An 18,040-nucleotide genomic window follows, 5' to 3' on the forward strand; every position below is an offset into this window, starting at 1 on the left:
TTTTGCCCTCGCCATTGCAGGCGCTGAACCAGCAGATGGGATGGGATGTTCTCACACCTCCCCCTTTCTGCTTCTCAAAAAAAAAAAAAAAAAAAAAAAAAAAAAAAGCTGCTTGCACTCCTGGGCCCAGGCCACATAGCCAGGATGTGGCAAAAGGACCCAGCCTCCTGACCACTACTGCTCCCAACCTGCCACTTGGAGGAAGCACCACCACAGGACAGAGAACCATTGCATTTGGATAGGCACCATTTGAAGATGTTGTCAGTGAATCCAACTGCAGACACGAAACAGGATGAAGTCCCCACCCCGACCGCACAGGTAGAAAGATCTTGGCCAGAACTGACACACATTTCTGGTGAACGACCAGAGAGCACACACAACTATTTCAGGCTTTGCAGTCCTTAGAGCAACCTCTCTACTCTGCCACAGTGGCACAAAAGCAGCCCCAGACGCTGCACACAGGGACGGGCTGTACACGGCTGTGCTCCGTGCACATGGATCCCCCCACAACCAAAACGTATCTGACCACAAATGTCAGTGATCCCTGCTGCCCACGTGGGAGACCCAGTAGAATTTCTGGTTTTGGGCTTGCCCGGCCCTGGCTGTTGCAGCCATTTGGGAAGTGAACCACCAGATGGAAGATTCTCTCTGTCACTCTTCCTTTCAAATAAATAAATAAATCTAACTATCTTCTCTCTTCCTATTTACATATGTGGGCACTTCAAAATATCCATAGAAAAATGGAATTAAAAGTTTATTTTTGTGTTAAAAATGTGAATTTTATTTTATTTTATTTTATTTTTTGACAGGCAGAGTGGACAGTGAGAGAGAGAGACAGATAGAAAGGTCTTCCTTTGCCATTGGTTCACCCTCCAATGGCTGCTGCGGCCGGCGCACCGTACTGATCCAAAGCCAGGAGCCAGGTGCATCTCCTGGTCTCCCATGCGGGTGCAGGGCCCAAGCACTTGAGCCATCCTCCACTGCACTCCCTGGCCACAGCAGAGAGCTGGCCTGGAAGAGGAGCAACCAGGACAGAATCTGGCACCCCGACCAGAACTAGAACCTGGGGTGCCGGCGCTGCAAGCAGAGGATTAGCCTATTGAGCTGTGGCGCTAGCCTATAGCTTTTTTTATAATATACTTCTCAACTCTTTGATGACCCTTAATACGCATGGATTACAAAAATGTTTGCACCACTAAAAACTTATCTTTCGATGTCATCTTCTATGAACTTTTTGTAGTACCCTCACATAAAACAAACAATAAAAGTTCCTGGAGCCTCTTGAAAAGAAAATTTGTTTATAACTGGATACGATTTCCCATGTTTGAATTCAAGTTGCATAGAACTGAACCCACAGCTGCTACACGTCTCCTCGAATCATCACTGAACACTGCATCCCTCAGGGCCTGTTCCCAAGTGGGTCACTAAGCCACACACTGATCTTTCTCCACCTCACCTGACCCCATTCTTGCCTCTCATCGACATTTTATGCCACCAACACCAAAGCCGTGGAAGGCGCCACTTGATGGCCAGCCTTTGCCACTGAACAATACCTACAGGCGGCCACCTACATAGTAAGTCCTGTCCTGATATCATGGGACCAATAACAGGAGGGCTGGGATTTTCCATAACGTGTTGTACTCCAAAGTGCACTTCCAAGTTCTGTTTTGTGTCTGTGTATGTGTGTGCGTGCATGCATGTATGTGTGCGTGTGTGTGCATAAAAATGTGAGGCTTGCATTTTGGCCTCATGGTTAAGTCACCACCCAGAATGCCCACAGTCCAGTTATCAAAGTCCAAGCTCCAGGTCTACTCCCAAACCCAGCTTCCTGCTAACTTTAACAAAGCCTGGAAGGCAGCAGCGACAGCTCACCTAGTTGGGCCCCTGCCACCCATGTGGGAGACCTGAACCGTGTTCCCAGCTCCTGGCTTTGGCCTGGTCCAAAGTTCCTGGCTGTTGAGGGCCTTTGGGGAGTAAACCAGCAGATGGGAGAGCTCTCTCTTTCACCACTATGTGTCTCTCTCCCTCTTTGTCTCTCTGCCTCTCAAATTTGAAAGAGCAAAAGCAGTAAACTGGCAGAAGCCAAAGATGAAAGCTATTAGTGAGTGCCTAAGCTCCAATGACCTGTGCACTGGCTGAACGCAGGCACTCGTGTGGCTGGAAGCCCTTTGGCATCCATCAGACATTCCTCCCCACCCTCCCCACCCTCCCCACCTCACCTCCGCCAGACCTCAGTAAGTGCTGTTTAGGGAATGATAATGAGAATACTTTTCAGCATTCCCTGAGCACACGCCCACATGAGACCACTCCAACCAGGAAAGTGTGAGGGAGGAGACTCCAGCTGCAACCACCAACACAAACTCTCAGGTCACTGACTCTCCGCTCCCAGGGAACAAGCATGTTGGTACAAGAGCTGCCCCCAGAGGGCGCTCCGTTAACTTCCCAATTCAGCACCCAGGCAGGCAGTGGGGATGGGTACCCACTCCAGGACAAGACCAAGTCTCAGCGGGCCTCTCTGGGGTCAAGGCACACTCGCTGGAGAGGCCCGGGCGGTACTGCACTTACCATAAGCCGTCATGACGCCAGCGTACGGCCCGTCCACCACGTTCCTGTTCTCTTCTGCCAGCGCCTTGATGTACCTTTTGCTGAGGTCCAGGATCTGTTCACGCAGCATGGAGCTGCTCTCAGGCTGTGTTCGCTGCTGGATGGTAAAATGCAGGAGCATCATACCCCAAATGAAGCCAAAAGTCACCAGGAAGAAGCCCAGCTTCTGTGAGGACAGCTTCCACGGAGTGAAGAGAGCCATTGCTCTCCACAGCTTCACCTGCCCTTGGCTCCTAGCGCGTAGAAGGGAGACACGAATTCATGGTGCGGGCTAGGGCGTGCGAGTCCGCCGCTCTCACTCCGGCTCCTGCATCGGCTGAGTTCCTTTCCTCACTTCCATTCTGCTAGAAAGAGAGAGGTGAGTTAGCCCAGGGGTCATGGCCACACACAGCCAAGTAAGACACAAGTCGTGTTTTTTTCTCAAACAGCTCTAAATAAAAAGGGAACTTCCTTCTGGCTCAGTTCGCCGGTTGAGTATCTCATGTTGTCATTAGGGATGGGTAAGCTGAGAGGGGAAATCTGGCCAGAGGACAAGACGTGTGCAAACACAGAGGGGAAGGGAAGTGAGCGTCTGAGCGTGCCGACAGGTGTACTGCGGCTGCTCCCGTCTGGGCCACATGCAAATCAGGAAGGTACTTCTGCAATGTGTGTGTAGTGGGGGGGGGGGTGGGCAGGGACAGCTATTTCACCAAATGTCAGCAAAAACCCAAGTGGAGGGCGGTCTCCTATCTGCACGGAGCACACGTGTTGTGTCTGTAACTCAAGCTCGCAAAGTCATTATTAACGCGCATCTGGCAAAGACTAGCGTCTGCAGCTGGGGAGGTGAGTATGGCAAGTGCATATCTCCTCTGGGGTGGCTGATGGCGAACGGGGAGGGGGTCCCCGTCCTCCTTCGGCACAGCCAGCTTTCATTCTCGGTGTGGAGACAGGATGACTCTCGCGGTGCCCCGGCACTGAGAAGATATGACAGAGATGGTCTTTGTGCACCTGCTATGGGGAGCCCAAGCTGCAGCTCCCTGCTCACTCACTCGCACTGTGCAAGCAGCAATATAGGAAACACACAGCACACAGCTGTCTGCACTGCTGAGCTTCTCACTTTTACTCCCACCAAGAAGCAAAATGTGAAGTTGAAAGGCAGCTTTTCAATACCAACACAGCCAGATCCTATCTGATACCATCGCAAGCTGGCGTGAAGTCCTCACTCAGGGCTCCCCACCAAGTGGGGTCCCAGCATAAGCTACACACACGTGGGTCACTGCTGTGCTGAGCTCTCCGCCCCATGAGCCAGAGCTCTGCCTGGAACCATCCAGCTGCTGAACGAAGTGCCCCTCAACGGAGAGGTTGAGCGGGCTCCTAAGGAGGGACTTTGAGGGGCTGTGTACATTTCAGGCCTAAGGATTCTTCTTCTGAAGCTACCCAGTACCCTAACATGGTGGCTCTCTGTTTAGCCACCTCTCGCTGTCTTCCCCTCATCTATCAACACAGCCATCAGTACTGGGTGGTTCCACTACAACTAACGGTAAGTGGTAAGTCATTTCTAGGGAGACCCCAGGCACTGTGATCAACCCTCTTCTGGGCTTCAGTTGACTGAATCCCCAGCAAGGTCCCACAAGGTAAGAAGTATTGTATCACTAGTACCATGTCTTCTATGAGAAACCAATGAGATAAGCAAATAAAGGGGCAGGGTGATTAACATGGCAAAGGACAGCTGGACAGCCAGCCACGTGATTGTCCAGGGTCACCCAAGGGCCAGTAAGCCACACCCCACTTCCCCTGACCATTCCTCCTGCCCTGTACAGCCAGGAATGCTGCACACATACCTGAAGGGGTAGGGAAAGCAACAGAGAATATACAACAGAGATCACGGGCAGCCCAGACAGCCTCAAACACTGACTATGCAACCCCAGTGGCTGGGTTCCATGGATTCTCCAAGTATGGGTCCTAACTCCGCCCCTGGTGAGAAATGCAAATTCTCAGGCCCCACCCCAGACCCACTGCATCAGCAACTCTGGGGAATGAGGCCCAGCAGCCAGTGCTTCTAAGCCTTCTAGGTGATTCGGATGGTCAAGTGTCCAGGAGGCTGGATTTGAGGTGTATATATTTCTGACCCCAGGCAACACCACTATAATGGCCACAGGATGAGCCTCAGTCTCCATCCTGTAGTACTTACAGCTCTTACAGTACAGGTGCTCCTGTCCAGTCAGATGCCATGGCCCTGCTGTGCGCCTCACCACCATACACCTTGCACATCCTTCCTAAAGTGGCTCTCCCACTGGGCTGCCCATGCTCTCTGGATTACACTGACAATCCACAGCCTGCCTGTTCTCCAAACCCCAGCTCCAGTCCCTGCACTTCAGACCTCCCTCCCCACAGCACCAATTACAATATACTCTTCCTGGCCCCAAGTCTAAAGGCACGTGTCCACCTTGGACTATTTATCAGCTTCTATGCGGAACTCCATGACAGCCTGTAAGGGACAGACACACACACACACACACACACACAGATGCTTCTTATTATAGGAGTACAAGCCGGCGCCACGGCTCAATAGGCTAATCCTCCACCTAGCAGCGCTGGCACCCAGGGTTCTAGTCCTTGTAGCAGCGCTGGCACCCAGGGTTCTAGTCCTTGTCGGGGCGCCGGATTCTGTCCCAGTTGCCCCTCTTCCAGGCCAGCTCTCTGCTATGGCCCGGGAAGGCAGTGGAGGATGGCCCAACTGCTTGGGCCCTGCACCCCATGGGAGACCAGGAGAAGCACCTGGCTCCTGGCTTCGGATCAGCGTGGTGCACTGGCCACAGCGCACTAGCCATGGCGGCCATTGGAGGGTGAACCAATGGCAAAAGGAAGACCTTTCTCTCTGTCTCTCTCACTATCCACTCTACTCTGCCTGTCAAAAAAAAAAAAAAAAAAAAAAGGAGTATACATCAATAAAGCCACTGCCTGTTGAAAACATCCTAAGTCAAAAATGGAATACATTTAACACATCCAATCTACCAAATATTGTAGCTTAGTCCAGCCTGCCTTCAACGTGCTCACATAGCAAGGCTGGCCTATAGTTGGGCAGAAACACCTAACACAGCTATTTTATAATCAAGTGTTGAATATCTCATGTAGTATATAGGATACTTTATTCAAACTTGAAACAGCATGGTTGCATGAGCTCACTTTTGCCCCGTCATAAAGCCACGCCATCTCAAGTCAGGAGTCTGCGCGGACCTTGGAGAAAGACCATGACCAGGGGCACAGCAAACCACCAGTTAGGTGAGCTTGTCACGGGGGCACTGCAGCACTGTATGCGGCCCCTCTACTGCACCTTCCCTGTTCTTTCCTCCATGCATTCTGCAAGTGCAGACCCAACGCCTGCTGCCACTTGGCCCCGAGACTGAATCACGGCCAGGGGCAGTTTCCAACCCTGCAGGCCGTCCCTGAAACTGGGTGCTGTGCCCACTTCCTCAGGTTGTGGTTGTACTTCCTTTTCGATAACACTGTACTCAATTTCACCTCAGGCCTGAAGGGATTTTCCCAGACTGACTAAGCGAGGTGCTACACCAAGACAGAGTCTTCGGCTGATTTTCTGTCTCTATGTTCTGACCGGATCCCAGTCACTGGCAGGAATCCTCTGTCAACTTCCAGACAGGAAGCCACGCTCCACTGGCTCGATCAACCGTACTGAGGAGACGCCCCCACCTCCCGCAGCCAGAAGAGCTCACGAGGAGGACACAGGACAGTCGACCTCACAGAGTGCCTTGGTGCCGTGAAAGGGCTTAATGGGGGTCACCGGGAATGGTCAGGAAATTAACAGAGAGGTCCCTGGCCGACAGGGAATCAAAGGAAGCTATTTACACTAAGCATCTGCCTGCCTCCGAACCATCTACCAGCTGAGTCCTCCAGCCAATGGACCCAGTGGACACAAAAGGGACTTGAGAGTGCATCTCAGAAGTCCTTGGTGGCAGCCAGAGTCAGGAGAGCAGCCCAGAGCCATCATCTCATCAATCCAACTCCAGAAGGGCACCGAGTCTGCTTAGAATCTTTTTTTTTTTTGGGAATGGTTTCTTTTTTTTAAAACTTTTATTTAATAAATATAAATTTCCAAAGTACAGCTTATGGACTACAATGGCTTCCAAATGCTTAGAATTTTAACTGCCTCAACAGGTGTGCTCACTACTCCTTACTTAATACAAAAGCATTCACTTCTTATTTTCCACCTACTCCTCAACATAGTAAAATCTGGTTTTCATCTTCCCAAGCATAGTCAAAGATCTTGGGCAAGGAAATGTCCAGTTCTCCTACTTTAAAAAAAAAAAAGAAAAGCACATGACAGTCAACATCAGTAGTCATTAAGGGACATGCAAATGAGCACCACAATGAGATACCACTTTATATCCATTAGGATAGTTAGAATCCAAAAACACAGATAATAGCAAATCTTGATGGGAATGTAAACTGGCATAGCCATGATCCAAAAACAATCTTGCAAATAGTTCCATAACTCAAGCGATGCTGCTTGCAAGAATTGTCCCAAGAGAATTACAATGTAACATCCACATAAAAACGTGCACCAGACTTCACAGTAGCATCCCTCAGGAGAGACCAAAGTGAAACCACCCAAATGCCCATCAAGGGCTGAATAAATAAGCCAAACTGGTAAAGGCACTTGATGTAATATCATTTGGCAATAAACAAGGACAAAGAGCGATTACGCGACCCCACGGATGCCCCTAGAGAACACTATGCCAAGTGAAATAAAGGCATTCATGCAAGACCACCTACCGCATGATTCTGTTCGTACACAACCTGGAAGGCAGGCAAAGCTGCAGCGAGAGGAAGTACCCTGGTGGCTGCTCAGCTCTGGGCTGGGAGGGGAAGAGGGGACTTTGGAGGTGGCAGCTAAGGCGCTCAGGGTTTCTTTTGGGGGTAACGAAAATGTTCCAAAATTGATGATGGTGATATAGGCACAATTCTGTAGATGTACTGAAAGCCACCGAGTTCTACACCTGAAATGGGAGAACGGTACAACGTGTAAACTGGATATCACTCAAACTTTGTCCACAAAGGAAGAAAGCAAGGCCACCCTGGAAGTTGGAGGGAGGCGGTGGTGGCGGAATTCTCCTTGGATCAGGCAGATGAGCCTCTTTCCCTCTGCCCCTGACGGCACAGCCAGCACCAGGCTACAGCCAGCACGAGGCTGGTCAGGGGCCGGGCGACAGAGGGAGATCACAAGTGTTTGCCTCCAGGGCTCCTGACATGGCCACTCTCCTAACTTTCAGATCCACCTCCGTCCAGATGCCTGCTGGCCTGCTGTGTCTGGTGGATTCCTGTTCGCAAACCACAGAAGAACCCTTTGAAAAACAGCCAAGTTCCCAGGGACTGGGAGCCACATGGCTGAAGCAATGCCTGCAGGTGCCAATAGATCGTCCTCAGAGGCCCTGTCCTCCCCCAGGAACCGCTGCTTCAAAGGCTGAAAGATGGTGGAGACTCTCACCCCTTCAGAAACAATTCCAGCCCCAACTGCAGAGACCCGGCCTTTGCTACCCACCCCACAGGACAATGACCACGCTGCTCTCACTTCGGTCCGCACCCTGTACCACCCGGATTACTGCATTCTGTCTTTCGACAGCGGCTGCCAGGGCCTATTTCACCTTCCCACCCTGAGCAGGAGCGCCCAAGGAGCCCTCAGTGAGCCCTCACCTGCCCCTGTGGGAAATCCCCCCTCTTCTCCAGCCTCACAACGCAGCCTGCGCCCTGCACAAAGACTCGCATGCCCCACCCCACCCCACCCCACCCCGCACTGAGGAGAGCTCCCACTCCCACGGAGGAACTTCCAACCTGCTGCATTATAGCATCACCCGGCTCAGCTCTCCCGCGGGGCCTGTGAGGTCCCCAAGACAAGCACTGACAGCAACGGCCAACCCTGACTCGGCACGGGCTCACTAAGTGTTCACTAACTAGAAGGACAGGAAGGTAGAAAGGAGGTGACGACACCCAGAAGAGCAAGCACCTCCAACATTGCTTTCTCCCATGACCCCGCAGGACCCAGGTACTCCGGGCTGCATTTGCACCTTACTCTCTGGAAGACTTCACCCCAACATCTGTCCCGTGGCGGTGAGAAGCCACTGTTTCCTGGAACAGATGAGATTAAACTAATGCAGCCTCGTGGTAGACAAGTATTAAAAGAAAATGGGAAAATGACCCAGGGGGTGAGCACTTGGCCTAGTGGCTAACATACCACTTAAAACGCCCAAGTCAAAGTCAGGGTGCCTGGGTTTGAGTCCCGGATGCTTTTCCAATTCTAGTTTTCTGCTAATGTGTTCCCTAGGAGGCAGCAGGTGACGGCCCAAGTAGCTGGATCCCTGTCGCCCACATGAGAGACCAGGACTGAATTCTCCCAGCTTTGGCCTGGCCCAGCCCCAGTTGTTGTGGGCACCTGGGGAGTAAACCAGCAGAAAGGAGCTCTCTGTCAGTCAAGCTATTGCTCTTTCTGCCTCTCTACCTCTCAAACATTTGTTTTCAAAAAACAAATTGGAAATTTTTTTTTAAATCCAGAAATAGCTTTTTAGAAAGGGAAGGGATACCCCGAGAACAATAAGATGCCCCAGACAAGAGGGAAACTCACAGGGGAGCCTTCCTTGAAGGCCTCTTGTTTCATCACCATTATGCCAACAGGGGCACCAGAAAGAGGGTGCTATGGTTTGAACAGCTTGGGTATCCCATGAAGGCCCATGTGTTACAGGCTTGCTCATCACAGGCTTATGTTAAAGGATTAGGGGGAACTTAACCCACCTAGGGTATTTGAAGGGTGTCGCTCCCCCTCTTCATGGAGGAACGACACAGAACCCTGCGCTGTTCTTTCGTCTGCTCGGCCCTCCCCGGGTTTGCTGCTGGTTCTTCCCGGGTTGGCTACTATCCCTTCCACCTCCGTGGAAGGGCAGTTCCCCCTGGCCACATTCCCCACTTCCGCAGGGGAGCGGCACACCGCCGGCCGGCCGGCTCTCTGGGGGGCTGCACAGGTGTTCCTTCAGCTAGATGTTCCCCTTAGATGTTCCCCGGTGCATGCCGTCTCTCTCCTCCTTTATAGTCCTCCTCCGCCAATCCTAACTCGGCTGCCCACACGCCGAGTATGCTGCTCTCCAATCAGGAGCAAGTCCTACAGTTTATTGGTTGAACTGGAGGCAGCTGTGCGGAAGCTGTTTACTTCTCTCCCAGCGCCATATTGTGGGAGAGCAGATGCATAGAATAAGTCTTAATTCCAGTAACTCAGTCTAGTCCGGGCTGCTCCCCACAGAAGGGGGCCTTTGGAAACTGAGTAGATTGGATTAGGTTGCTGAGGTTCCCGCCACAAGGATCAAATCCTCATTGACTTACCACATGGAGGGTGGACAGTTGCGTTTCTCCCCATGTCTGCTGTGTCTCCTTGCCAGCTCACCACATAACTGTTCCTTGCACAAGCTCTACCCCTGCCAGCTTCTACCCTCATCAGACGCCAGGCCAGTGGGGCCACCCGATCTTGGATTGTGATCCTCCAAAACCCTGAGCTAAAATAAACCTTCTTCCTTCATTAGTAGCTTCTCTCAGGGATTTTAACTGTAGGAACAAAATGCTAACCCAGGGGATGAAGAGCTCAAAGAACCTGGCACTGAAAGCCTGGCAATCTTTGCTCTCCAACTTGTGTCTACCCATTGATACTTTATGATCCCGGAGAAGACCACCTATCTCAGTTGCTGTACGTGTAACACAAAGAAAGTTCTAGCACCACAGAACATTGTTAGAGCTGGTTGAGTAGGAGTAACAGATTGGAGTTACATGTTCTCGAGGTTTTCAAAGGTTCCCAGAGATGTCCCAGAGGTTCTACAAATGTTTCATTCTAATTTTGTTTCTCTTTGCTTAAAATATGTTCTTTCTCTGAGGTGTTTAAAAACAGTTTTTTCATGCCAAATTCAAAGACACTGGAGACCAACAGTGCACTGGTACACAGCGATTTCTACTATACGGACTTAGAACAAAGCTGCTCTGGCTACTTCTGCCGTGGAGTTTCTATTTCAGGTTTCTACGTTACCAGGCAGCAAATCGATGCTGAGCTTAACAGCTTTGTTTGCTCAGGTTTTACTGTCAGTCCCACATTTCCATACATATGACAAAGAACAGCACCCTAATTAAATGCTAGGGCGAGGTGATCATACTTCCTAAGTTTCAAAGCTTCTCACCTGACTTCCCTATTGAAAGTAACTAACATGCTTAGATATTAAGGATTATTCTTTGCAACAGTGTCTACTACTTCTCTTTCCAGCCTTTGTATCAATGTTAAAAACAAATACTAGCCATTGGCAAAGTGTGTTTAAAGTAGCAGCCATTCTCCACCACAATTAGATGAATCAAAATGTGATACAGTCATCAGCAGGGTGCCAACCCAGTCACTCAGCAAACTTCCAATTTTGCTCTGACCATAGCAGCTTGCAAGCCTTGTGACTCACCTTTAAAGCAGACAGAACTGTATAAAATGTATCCATGCAGGTACAAGTCTACTTTTGATTTTATTTAGAAAATAAATTATAACCAAGAGCAGACTCTCCATCAACTGGGGACGATAAGGTCCACAAAACCAAGTGCTTTCTGATTTGACTGCATCAAGCCAGTGTCCAAGGCCTGCCTCCTAAGACTACGTGGTCTCGCCCAAACCAAGCCGAGTCCCCCAGCCACCTGCAGAAACTGAGAGGGGAAGACAGCTCTGGAAAGGAAACACAAACTAGGCGCCACAGCCTGGTGATATTAAGGAGCTGTGGGTCCAACGCCATGTCCCAACAATCTAAAGGGGTTGGAAGAATCACAGATGACGGGGAAGCGAATACACCCTTACAGAATGGTTGGTGTAAGGAACGCAGATGGAGTGGGAGGGGAGTTAGGGATGGAAGATTCCAGCTCTAAGCTTGAGTGTCTTCTGTTGTTTGAAAAAGGGAGGATCAAGCAAAGCAGCTTCTTCCTCCACAAGGGCACATTCCTGGGACAACGCCCTGAGGTGGACCACTGCCCTGGATGGTCCAAACACACACAGGTCCACAGCCTGTGCTGTGCCCTCATCACAGGGCCCACGCAGCAGCTGCCCTGAGTCTCGCGAGTGAATCCCGGACAGCTGTGACCACGGCTGCACTCACTTCCAGTTGTGGATAGCACAGAGCTCAGAGGCACACAGGAACAGGTGCACAGATCTTTTACTTTATTAAAGAAAAAAAAAGTCATAAAGTGAAACAGGGAAATCGCTAAGTGAAAACAGCGCCCTTTAAAACTTGCTCAACTAGTCTTAATTTTAGTCACTAACAAGCCAGTAACAAGACACTAGGTAGAACAACACACCTTGGGTATGAGGCTGCTTGAGTGTCTGGGTTTCAAACAGCCCAAACGTGGGATCAAAGCCAGACAGTCCTGTTTCAGGCATTCTGCAAGGAGAGGAAAACGCCCATCCCACCCACTTGTGGGGAACATTTGCCTTGCAGTGACACTGTCCACCGAGTGGGTGTTCACGGTCCCCTACCTGGTATCAACAGCAAAATACATTTCCAAACTCTGCAACGGAGCTGAGGAATCTCAGTCCTGAACTTGCACGCCTTCCTGATCCCTGGAATCCCAACCTGCCCCACTCCCATCCCTCCTGGCCTCTGCGTGTCACATGCAGCGGTTTCCACTAGAGGGCGCAGAGGGAAGGGAGAGCAGTTATAAAAACCTGGGCAGATTTCATCCAGACCTAGTCTTGGTAGCGAACGTTACTGGGAGGTGGGCTAAAGGGATAGAGTACACAGGAGGGAGCAGAAAGGGCCATTGCTGGATCCCATAAGCTCTCCCTGTGTCTGTGAGCAGGTGCATTCAACAAGTCCATAGTTTTTTCACAGCGGACAGAACTTCCCATTGGCAAAAAAATGACACCACAGCAACCTTGAGAATTCTGAAAAATCTACTGAAGCCAGAACAAAAAGCATGGTGCCCAAAAAAGGAAATAAATCCCTACGATCCAGGGGCTCCTCCCTCCCAGCGTAACTGCTCCCTGTTTTGGAGGGTGGTCCTGCACACACTGTTAGATGCCTGCCAGCACCCCAAGCCACTAAATACCTTGACAACCCTCCACGGCTATGGAACTGGGACAACAAAAAACATCTCCTTGGGATGGGCACCTGGCACAGTGCTTACTGTGCAAACCCAGAGTGCTTGGATCTGTGTCAAGCTGTGGCTCCACCACTCCAGCTTCCTGCCATGCACATCCTGGGAGGCAGTGGGTGATAGCTCCAGGAACCTGGGCCCCTGCCATCCATGTGGGAGATTTAGATGGAGTTCTGGGCTCCTATCTTTCTCCTAGCCCAGCACCAGCTGTTGCAGGCATACGGGGAGTGAACCAGCAAGTGGATCATCTCTTATCTCTTTATGTCTCTTAAAACACATTTTGAATCATCAATAATATTTAACAAAAATAGCTCCCCACATTGCCAAATGTTCCAAGGAAAATAAACCACCCTGATGGGGAGACAAATAGCAGGATCTTATTAACATACTAAGATGCTCAGAACAGCACACTCACACCTCAGCACAGAGTGGGAGAAAAGCCCGAGTGGGAGGCGGGACTTCATCACTAGCCCAGAAGAACAGTGGGGGCTATGGAGGTCCCAGAAACAAGAGAGCGCCCATCCCTGACTCAGTCCCAGGCTGACTGACACTTAATATCCTCTTCTTCCACACCCTTCAGCACCACGAAGCCTCAGCTGTGCCCATACTAATGCCAATGTTGCAATGAGACTCAGCTATACGAATCCCCTAGTGCATAATCAACAGGGAAGGCAGAGAGAAGACCAAATGTACATGTTGCTTTGTCTCTAAGAATTTTTGTTGTTGTTGTTTATTTGAAGGGCAGAATCAGAGAGAGAGGACGAACTGATTCTCTGTCTGCTGGCTTACTCCCCGGATGGCTACAACAGCCAGCCAGGGCTGCTCCAGGCCAAGCCAGGAGCCAGGAACTCCATCTGGGGCCCAAGCACTGAAGCCATCTTCTGCTGCTTTCCCAGGCACATTAGCAGGGAGCTGGATCAGAAACAGAAGAGCCAGGTCTCACACTGGCACTCCAATATGGGATGCCAGTGTTGAAGGTGGTAGCATAGCTCACTGTGCCACAGTGCCAGTCCCAGGCAATCTTTAAGGGGAAAAAAAAGGACCAGCATTGTGATCCTGCTGGTTAAGCCACCACTTGGGATGCCAGCATGCCATGTGTGTGCTTCCAAGCTAATGCACCTGGGAAGGCAGTGGAAGACTGCTCAGGCACTTGGACCCCTGCAACTCATGTGGCACACTAGGATGTAGTTATTGGTTCCTAGTTTCAGTCTGGCCTGGCCCAGCCCAGCCTTGGCTGTTGCAGCCATCTGGGAGGTGAACCGGCAGATGGAAGATCTGTCAATCTGCCTATCAAATAAAAAAATACAATCAATCTTAGGAAAAAAAAAATCAGGGTTCTCATCTGGCTTCTGGCTTAGGAGAGGCTGAAATGACTAAGAATAAAGAACAGTCTGGGAGGGATCACAGGGTGTGTCTCCAGGATGTGGAATCCAAACACACAGAAGATTCTCGCCCACTCAAAGAACAGTAAAGCCACAAGGGAATGCCATGGCAAGCGTTAACATACACCATTTCCTCCAGGATCAGACTCCTGGCGACCCGCCACATCTAGAAAGCACTGTAAATGACAGCAGGCCCCAAATGGCCACAGCAATGAGGAGAACCAGTCAAATGAAATCACGAAAATTATTTCAAACACACAGCGCAATGCTCCCAAGATAAAGCTCCTTATTCAGCAAGTGCCCCTGAGCCCTCTGACCCAAGCAGTCTCAGCCCACGGCCCCAGGGCTGGGTGCTGAGCGACACACTGAGTGTTCTGGATGCAGGGTCCACAGAGGTCAGACAGCCCTCCCAAACCTAGATATGATAAAGACCGGCGGGGTCAACTATTGCACAAACTAGCTAATGAGCAAGGAGATGCGCACATGTGTGCAGAATTTGATGTGACCCACTAAAGGCTTACCATAGTTAAACCCGATCGGCAACTTCTCACTGCTTTGCAAATAATGATGCCATCAATCCATGGGGTGCCCACTACCCCAAGCTTTGGCAGATATGTGTCATAGATAACCCAGGTCTGAGTTGTCCTTGGGCAACACTCGGTGGTCAGATGCTGGTTGGTAAGTGCACTTGCACCCTGATTCACAAGCCGAAGTCAACTCTCCCCCAACACTGCCAGCGTGTTAGTCAGCTGACTGCTGCCTGATCACAAGCCCCTCTACCCCACAGATGATGAATTAGCCACAAGTCACAATGGAGGGACTCAGGAAATCCTGCTGCCTCCAGCGCTCAGGACTGTCCAACCCAGGGCCTCTCAACAGTCACCTGGGCAGCTTTTTCCAAACAGGTGTCCAGCTCCCACCCCCAGAGGCTCTCCTCTACTTCATATGAAGAATGGCCCAACAGAGCTATTTTAAGCTGCAGAGATCATTTTCACACATGATCAGGCACAACAACTACTAGAAGGTGCCCCTTGTATCAATCCTATGGGTCCTATCTAACGGGACCCAAAAGGTGACCCCTCTGAGTATCTCCGGAGACAAATTCTCTGCCGCCCAGCGAGGTGGCAGGTGCACTGGCTCATCACATAACCCATCTGAAAGGTGGCTGTTTTCCTCCATCAGGAATCATATGCTGTCTTCTCAGGCCAGTGTCCTACCCAAGCGGCCAGCTTTTCAGGAAGAACTAGTCCACGCCACGGCCCCATGAGGTCAGCCTGGAAGAGGTTGCTAAGAATAAGGCTGGGCGATGACAGTTTTCACTAGCCTCTCCTGGGCATTTGGCTCCCAAGATGAGAGATGAGCAGAGGCTAACATCATGGCCTCAATGCCACCAGTGCTTCTAATACCCAGCAACTCCACAACCAGGCTGTGTAAACCCTGGCGGGTGACCTGTGAGCTCCCAGGTTCTATACCAGGGCAACAGAATGAGAACTGGGGATGGGAACAAGATGGCCAGGCTATTTACACATTTCAGTATGAGAAGCACCACCCTGGATCTCATCCTGGAGCTCAAGAGCTGAGGCGGCTCAGACGCTAACTTCCACTGGGGATGTGGGAGGACATGGAGAGCGTAATTCCCCTACTTTTCATCACGTACACAGGACGTAGTGAGTCAGTGGTGCCTCTGAAACACTGGATCCACGACAGTAGGATGTGGATACTACTAGATGGCACAGTTTTATCATCAGGAACCCAGGAGTGCCCATGGAACCACGGGCTTTCCTCTCTGGTCGCTGACACTAAGAAAGGGTTACGATTCACTAGGCTAAAATTGAAGCTATAACTTGGGTCGGTGGCTTCTGGCTTGTGACTGAGGGGTGACAGAGTTTCTATTGCTGTTTCATAATTGCTGAAGTGTTCACTTTAGACCACCTGCTTACCAATCGCAAATACTTTCCCAGTTAACTTCAAAGTGGAGCAGTCTTCAACCAAGCATCCTCAATTAGATGCCTTCATGTTGCAGTAGGAGCTGTCAACTAATAGTTAAAAGTCTCTGCAAATGGCTCTAGGTCCAGGATTTTCCAGGGCACATCAGAGTGACTTCATGGCCATGGACAGCCTTTCAACACTGTGCTGAAGGAACTATATTTGAAAGATGACTTAAAGGATACACAATCCATCCATTGTTCAGGGTGAGCTTTGTCCAATCTTTTGTAACCAATGAGCTCTTTCAATGATAACAGCGATTTCTCTGTCTCCCACACCCACACCTCAGCAACTTTATTCATGTCTTAATTTTTCAAGTCATTTAATAAATACAGGATATTTAAGTAAAATTATAATTCATTTGGAAAGTCAGATAGTAAAGCTTAGGGAGTCTACTTCATTACAAGACCATCTTTGCTAATGTTCAAAATGACTAATGACAAATTACCTTTTGCGCATTTAACCTGTAACACGTAGCATTTAATTAGGTTAGAAAAAGCATGACTCGTCAATACAATCAATTTCAAATTCACATCCTTATTAGTAGGCATTTGATGTGCAGACTAAATGCATATTCAAAGCCAGACAACGAACTAATCACTGGCTCCAGCACTGAAACAAGACAAGAAAATGCCCAGTGTTTGGCTTTCTCAGATCTGGATTGTAAAACAAATCAAGTGGTTTATAAAGGGAGAAGGCCTTACTTCCCCTGGACATGATTCCAACAGGACATGTGCTCCATTTCCCAGGAGGAAATCAGAGAGGGGGCCTGGGTCTGCCCCTCCACTGCCGTGCCCACAGCCCTGTCGTTGGGCTCACAGGGACAGGAGCTCAGTCTGGGGAGAGACTAGGGGGACACATACTCTGCTCCTGCTCCCACCAGGTAAGTGGACAGTGTCCGTAACCCCTGAAGAGCCCATCTCTGGCTGCCCGGCCACCACCTGTGCGAGTGTGGGTTCTACCTGTGGCACAGCTGGAAGCCCCACACCCAAGCCCCATCTTCCACCCGTGCATCCCTGACACAACTGGCACTGTGTTTTAATCTTCATCTAGCTGCTTGGGCTTCCCCTCATCCAGAACCCAGAAGGCAGACAGGGTGCGATTAACTGGTAACTCCAAATGCTCCTGGGCATATTTTTGTATTTTTTTTTTTTCTGTTTTGTTTCTAAGCATCAGGATAAGACAGGTGGTTTCCGGCAGTTATTTGAAAGCACTTTCTCTACAAATAACACACTGCAGGTGTAGGAATCTTTAATCTTCATAAATTGAAAGACAAAATGACTATAACAGTCATAATATTTTCCCTTTCTAAATATCGATATTTTAAAATACCATAAGAAATGCCAAAAGAATATTGATTCAATAAATACAAGTTTTAGTTCAATAATGGATAACTTGGAAGGATGCTGGCAGAATTTTCAGTCTAATCCTCGACAACTTATATTTTGACCTAACTTTTTCTAATGCACCATGTCTTTGGCCAACAATCCACTGTGGATATAATTTTTTTATTATAACCTAACACATGACAATCAAAAACCTCACGGGTAGCTACAGCAGAACACTTTCTCAACTGCCACTAACTGCCTGACCCAAGTTTTTGGTAAACATTGGTTGACTTTCAAACTCTTCCATCTGAAAGGAAGACGGGGTTCATACTGGTAAATATGCATTTTATTTAATGACCATCAGAAACAGAAATGCTTCTAGAGACACCACAGTCACTCAGAATGAACCCACAGAGCCATGTTTCAGAGGCAGGTTTATTCCTAGCAAAGCTCCTGTTGAAACTGGCCAATGGGGAGGTAGAGAGAGGTGGGGTCACGAAAGCACTGCCCTTGCGAATGGACTCTTGTCCCCCTGGAGAGACTGGGTTAGTTCTCACGGGGAGGGATTAGTTCTGGAGAAAGCAGGTTGCTATAAGC

General features: G+C 49.8%; 1 protein-coding gene across 12 annotated transcripts in view; it reads right to left on the bottom strand.

Annotated features, from left to right (window-relative positions):
• Window positions 1-18,040, bottom strand: part of MGAT5 (alpha-1,6-mannosylglycoprotein 6-beta-N-acetylglucosaminyltransferase) — a 379,218-nt gene that overhangs the window by 237,198 nt on the left and 123,980 nt on the right. For 6 of the 12 annotated variants that reach the window (XM_051849614.3, XM_089329303.1, XM_089329299.1 and 3 more), the window contains exon 2: window positions 2,566-2,945. In XM_051849614.3, the coding sequence (XP_051705574.1) occupies window positions 2,566-2,806 (241 nt within the window). In that variant the 5' untranslated portion in view covers window positions 2,807-2,945. Of the gene's footprint in view, window positions 1-2,565; window positions 2,949-18,040 lie in introns of all 12 variants that reach the window. The other 6 variants (XM_051849612.3, XM_089329298.1, XM_089329296.1 and 3 more) reach the window with 1 other exon arrangement.

This window comes from Oryctolagus cuniculus, chromosome 3 (genome assembly GCF_051225735.1).
Source record: "Oryctolagus cuniculus isolate XC-2025 breed Fujian yellow rabbit chromosome 3, ASM5122573v1, whole genome shotgun sequence".
Classification (NCBI taxonomy): domain Eukaryota; kingdom Metazoa; phylum Chordata; class Mammalia; order Lagomorpha; family Leporidae; genus Oryctolagus; species Oryctolagus cuniculus.